Source organism: Epinephelus fuscoguttatus, linkage group LG19 (assembly GCF_011397635.1).
Source record: "Epinephelus fuscoguttatus linkage group LG19, E.fuscoguttatus.final_Chr_v1".
NCBI classification, from domain to species: domain Eukaryota; kingdom Metazoa; phylum Chordata; class Actinopteri; order Perciformes; family Serranidae; genus Epinephelus; species Epinephelus fuscoguttatus.
In genome coordinates this window covers 17,695,885-17,702,154 of record NC_064770.1, presented here as the reverse complement: position 1 = coordinate 17,702,154, position 6,270 = coordinate 17,695,885, and the positions used below count along the sequence as shown (strand labels likewise).

The window sequence follows — 6,270 nt, the reverse complement described above, 5'->3', positions numbered from 1 at the left end:
CCCCCTTTTAAACACAGCCATATTTCACCAATCGCCCTATTTGTTTTACGCCCTGCACGTGAACCTGTCTGACTGTAAAGGTTTAATGTATTTAAATGATGATCCATAAATAACATGGGGGGTTATTTTAACTCAGTGCACTCCCAAAGTGCAGCTCAGGGTCCCATAGTGCAAAGAAGGCTGCATGCACCCCTGTGTGTGTGTGTGTGTGTGTGTGTGTGTGTGTGTGTGTGTGTGTGTGTGTGTGTGTGTTATTGTTGTAGTTTTTGGTCAGCTTTTACTTTTTATCTGCTACCTCCCTTAGAAATGTGCCAAAATCTTAAAATATAATAAAGTAAAAAGACGCAAAAAAGGACGCAAAATTGTTAGAATAAACAAATTTGGCTTTAAGTTGGATAAAATGTGATCATTTTCGTTCCCATCCTGGTGTAATATTTATCTATTTGCAGCTCCTCCACTGCACAAAAAGTCCGGGGAGCCTCTGGCCTAACCTATCCGCCTGCAGCCTCTCCTTCCCGGGCTTCAGTGAGCCCTTCCTCCCGGTGGGTCCCCCGTGTAGTTGCGATGTAGTTCTTATCAAAGCCCTCCTGTCTTGTTGTGACAGCTCTGATATTGTTTATTGAGGTGGATGTCAGCTTTAATTAGCAATCGATACGGGGAGCGTTTGCAGAGCGCGTCTCTGACGTCAGAGTCCATTACCGCTTCTCATTGGGTCTCATATTCCCAGAGCCTGGGCTAATTATTGGGAGGTTCATGTGGATAAAGTACAGCTCATCCCTCCCTTCACATCATGTCCCCTACTCGTTGGCCACACTCACTGCATGCTTTTTAAATTCCCATCACCGGCCTCCAGACGTCGTTTCCTTTTGCCTGCGGGATGATGGACAGCAGGATACTGGATCCACCTCACGCCCAGTTCGGAGGCTCTCTCGGCGGGATGGTGGGCTTCCCGTACCATCTGAGCCACCATCACGTTTACGAATTAGCCGGGCATCAACTTCAATCTGCGTCCGCGGTTCCCTTCTCAATAGACGGATTACTTAATGGTTCCTGCACGGCTTCAGTGGGTAATTCCAACCCCCTCTTGTCTTCGGGCTGCGGGATGAATGGAGATAATCAGCAGTACAAACTGACAGGTAAGCCACATTATATAGCACACAATCACCTCTCCTCTAGGTCGGCTGCTTGCACATGAGGCAAAAACAGAAAGAAACAAAGACAGGATATTGCGATACAAGTTATCCTCGTGGTGGTGTGTTTTTAAAGGGCAAGCCCAAACCACACACACACACACGCACGCACACACACACAGAGGCAGAGGAGTATTCTTCGCCTCCCACTTCATTTCCATCTGCGAAAGCTGAAGATGCACCCAAGCAAAAACAATGTTCCTGTCAGTCAGGAAATACTAGAGCAAGGAAATGCCCGTGTTAACATCTGAAGCTTTCCTCTTAATTCACAAAAAGGGCGACAGATCTGATGGAAGCTGCAGGGCTGCATGTGTGCACGCTGCAAAAAATCTCAAATGCAAGCACCTTCTTCTGCTGTAAAGTTTGCAGAATTCCTCGCATATGCGTGGAAGCAGTTTTGTTGGAATTGTTTTGAAATGTGCTAATTTAAAAATAATAATTTGACCTTTTGTTTACGTTTATTCTCATCCTGCTGTCAGAATCGGGGGACCCAGACAAAGATAGCCCTGGCTGCAAGAGACGGAGAACTCGCACAAATTTCACTGGTTGGCAGCTGGAGGAATTAGAAAAGGCTTTTAATGAGAGCCACTATCCCGACGTTTTCATGAGGGAGGCACTGGCTCTCCGGTTGGACTTGATAGAATCAAGGGTTCAGGTAAATATTTATTTAATTCCTTCACATTGTTTGTTATTCATTCATGGCAAGAGGCTGTTTCAAATTCATGGTCTAAACTGCTGAAAAAATAGCAGAATAAACCTTCATATGGGTTAATTTCAGGTCATAATATACACCTTGTAATATTTTTTTTATAAATAATTAAAAGGACCCACTAGATGGATGTGTGTTGTTTGACCTTTTATGGCTCATGTTAGTCCAATAAATCAATTTTACTTACACCTTTATTTTGAAAAATAATGACGCCTTTGGTGCCGGCTGATATTTTTTCTTTTCTTTTATTACATTATTATTTTTTAACTAAAATATTTTCTAAAAATCTCAACGTTATAATTGATCAATTTAAAGACAATCTTGGATAAACAAAGACATATATTTTTCAGTATATATGAGCCTCAGTTTGTTTAATTGCATGAGTTAATATACCGACCTATACTTTATTTTATTGTAGGAATTTTTTTTGTTTTGTTTTTTTGAGGAAAACAACAAAGTGAAAGCTCAATTAAATTAATTTCAGAGTTTGCATAGGAAATAAAATATTAAGATCTATATTTATTCTGTAAATGTTAAGCTTCACCCCAACTTTTTGCAGCCCTGTCTGTGCGCAGATTGTTATTTAATCACAGGCCTAATTAAAGGGCTGCACAGAAAACAGTAGGAGTAAAGTGTAACCTCACTATTTGTTTAATTACCATATTGTTAAAAACACTGACAATTTTTGCTCTAATTAATTCCCCCCCTTGCAGTGACAGATTATTACACGTGTTTTCACATCTTGGTTTTTTTTTTACTCTCTGCAGGTATGGTTTCAGAATCGCAGAGCCAAATGGAGGAAAAAGGAGAACACAAAGAAAGGTCCAGGTCGACCTGCTCACAACGCCCACCCCACCACCTGCAGCGGGGAGCCCATGGACCCGGAGGAGATCGCCCGGAGAGAGCTGGACAGGATGGAGAAGAAGAAACGAAAGCAGGAGCGACGGCTGCTTAAGTCCCAGAGCAAGCTCGCTGCTGGGGATTTATTTCACACCCCGGGATCAGACAGCGACAGCGGGGTGTCGCATGTGACCGACAGTGAGCACACGGGCGTGTCTTTTGACCCTGTGGGTGCAAACCAATCGAGCTGCGACCAATCACCTCACCCTCTCCACACCCAAAACCAGAACCAAAGACACTTGGACCGGGATGCTGGCGCATCCGAGCTGGACTCGCCCGACGCCAGCCACCGGTCAAGCCTGTGCTCCAGCAACAGCAGCGCCTCCAGCGTGCAGAAACTCAACCCTTTTAGCGTCGAGAGCCTCCTTTCGGACTCCAGACCGAGACGCAACCCCGCGGCCTTACCCTCCTCACGGCCTTTGATAGGGAAAGGACACTTCCTACTCTATCCCATCACACAGCCGCTTGGATTCATTGTTCCTCAAACTGCTCTGAAGACAACCACAGTGGCGAACTGTGACAGTAGTGACGCACCGGCGGAGAGAAACCAGACCAGTGTGCGCTGCGGCGTCTCTGCGAGCTCTGCGGGATGTAGGAGCAGCTCGCCGGACTCTGCAGACGTCACGCAAAAGGGACAGGTGGGATCAGAGGACAAGACACGTTCACCGCACACCAGCCCGTCCAGGGTCGCCTTTCCCACAGCTGGCAAAAGTACTCAGACCTCTGTTATTTGCAGCGACTCGACTTTCGCGCACGAACACAGTCCACAACTCATTAAGCCTGTCGATGCAGACAGAAAAGAGCATTTAGAGATCAAGGAGCACCCTGACACCTCCGAGTGTGTCCTCAGTGACAGTCCAGCAGAAACAAAGACAGACTCTAAAGAAGATGTCGACATGGAATAAATCATTGGGGGTAAAACAAAAAAAAAGCAGAATCATACAGATATAGCCTCTAAACACACCTTTCATTAGGCCAAAGCTTAACCAGAAACATCTTTGCATCATAGGTTTCCCCACTTTGCTGATATTCTGACAACGGTGTGCTCTTCCTCTTCCTCTTCCTCTCTCTCTCTATCTATCCTCTCTCTCTCTGCGAGTATGTGTGTGAGTCAGGAGTCTCTAGATATCCTTTAATGTGTGATAACTTGTCTTTAAAAAAACAACACAAGACCACGAGACCAACAAAAATCCTCAAGAGCTGTAAAAAAGGTATTATACTATTTATATATGTAAGGTTTTTCTTAAATAAATCTATTGTATACAAGCACCTCAAACCGTGTGAGACCTTAAATAGCAGCACATACAGTGCAGGACTACCAGTACAGTAGGAAGGGCTTTCTTAAGAAATCTCATGTTGTACTTTGTATATTGCCTTAACAAATTTATTCATCTATAAGCCCCCACTGAAATGAGGTTACGAGCCTGAGGCGAAAAGGACCCGCTCGACTCCTGCAGAGTTTTGATATGAAAGTAATTATTTTCCCGGTGGCTACTGCAGGGGGATTCAGTTTATTTTAGCTCAAAGGGGGTTATAATACATTACCGATTTCTAGTGATATGAAATCACATAAACTTCCAAGAATAATAGAATTAGCATGAAAAGGCCTGGGTGTCAAATTGAAATAGGAAAATAATAGCCCCGGCAGCTGGGAGTGTGTGTGTTTGTGCATATTGGATAGGAGATGGGGATTCGTGGGGAGGCATTTTCATGAGCTTTTTTTTTCCTCCTTTCCTCCTCCTCCTCTTCTTCTTCTTCCTCTCTCTCCACTTTGTCAGGGCCCCTTGTAGCAGGGCTATATTAAGATAGATGTTCGATGATATCCCTCATTGTTCTGTCGCTTTACATTGATGTTTCTGTGTTATCAGCCTATTGATCATGCGTCGGCTGTAATAGGACGGGCTGAGGCAAACGTGCCTATTTACAATAGCAGAACACATTTGTTCTAATAGGGTTGGTGGTCCCCAGGGAAGCCATGCGGGATCTGGGACATCTGCTCCCTTTTGCAATATTAGCAGTGTTGACCACAATATCACGTCGACCCAAGGAAGGAAAAAAAATGTGGAGGTTGCTGTGTGGCGTGTAATAACATTAAAAAAATCTTAAAACAAAAAAAAAAAAAAAAAAAAAGAAGAAGAAATATCCAGTCCAGCTATAGCTGCTCACACCCTTGTTAAAATCCACAAGCCCTTTAGTGTTCTCTTTGGGTCTCGATTTGCAAATAAATTGAAAATAATCAGAGGGGTGAGCTTTACGTCTGAGCCGGCGCAAATGAATTTCTGAGCCAGTGTCCCTTTCAAAATATTTACATAAATTTCAACCCATGCAGCTGTTTGCTCTAGGAAGCAATGTCTTATTAGGTTGGTGGGGGGCAGGGGCAGACACAGCCAACATGGCACACACACAGGGAACATGCACAAGATTAGGGCCTGCAGAGGGTTAGAGGTGTCTCCTCTGTGTCCTCATTGTGCTTTATGGTGTTTTTAATTTTTTTTATTGATTTATTTATTTTATTTCCCATGATATCAGTATAAGTTTTTGGTAATTTGGTATTGAATCCACCAGTGAGTTTACAGGGGGCTTTTTTAATCTCAGGTTTGCAGTGTTATCATATTTTTTTATTATATAATAGCTTAAATGTTTGCACTGTTAAATTAGGAATATTCTGAGAAAATTCAGAGCAGAAATTGATAAATTCACAGCATGCCAATTCTTCAAAAATACAAGGTGTAATTGTGGGATAACTGGGGCCAATTTGAAATAACCCCTAAGATTCTTCGGTGTGTATTTTTCCATGCTACTCTTAGGCTATTTGGGACGTATGCCCAGTTCATCCATAATTCATTAGCACACTGAATAGGAGTATCGCTGGCTGCACATTGGTGGCCTTAAGGTGAAATTAGCGATTTGCTTAAGTAGTTAAGCTTTTCTTGCCTGAGAGCTGCACGCTGCATGATTCAAGACAAACTATCAATCGATATGCCCAGGCAGCCTCCAGGAGATGTGTCGTCCATGAATCATACTTTATGAATTCAATTTATACCCGGAGAAATTTTCAATTTGAACGCCGGATCATTATGGGAGAGTGTAAATTGTTTTTGCTCTATTATGCATCGGACGCCATCATTTTTCTTTCTAATTACGGAGGTGTCAGGTCGGGCTGTCATGCAGACGCTGATTTTCAATTTAACTGATCATCATGCATTCATTTTCCCATTTGATAAATCTGCTATCTCGAAGCCTCTCCATGCCCGGAATGCTAAAAGAGAGGCACAGATTGGCAAAGTAATAGGGGCCTGTATGCGGCAATAAGTGCAGATCAGGCAGCTAATTTAGCACCTCCTGGTATTTCCATTTCCATTTCTCATTTCCAACTCTCAAAGGAGGAAAAGCAGCCCAAAGGCAGAAAGCTGGTAGGCTTTCCACTATCGGAGGAAGGCAGAGAAAAAAATCTACCAAAACGGCTTGTTT

At 43.4% G+C, this 6,270-nt stretch overlaps 1 protein-coding gene across 1 annotated transcript; it reads left to right on the top strand.

Annotated features, from left to right (window-relative positions):
- The first annotated feature begins 798 nt into the window (after positions 1-798).
- On the top strand, positions 799-4,068 carry uncx (UNC homeobox). The gene is made up of 3 exons (XM_049561340.1): positions 799-1,136; positions 1,670-1,845; positions 2,667-4,068. The coding sequence occupies exons 1-3, from the start codon at positions 878-880 to the stop codon at positions 3,702-3,704; spliced, it is 1,473 nt and encodes a 490-aa protein (XP_049417297.1). The 5' UTR covers positions 799-877; the 3' UTR covers positions 3,705-4,068.
- Positions 4,069-6,270: the final 2,202 nt, after the last annotated feature.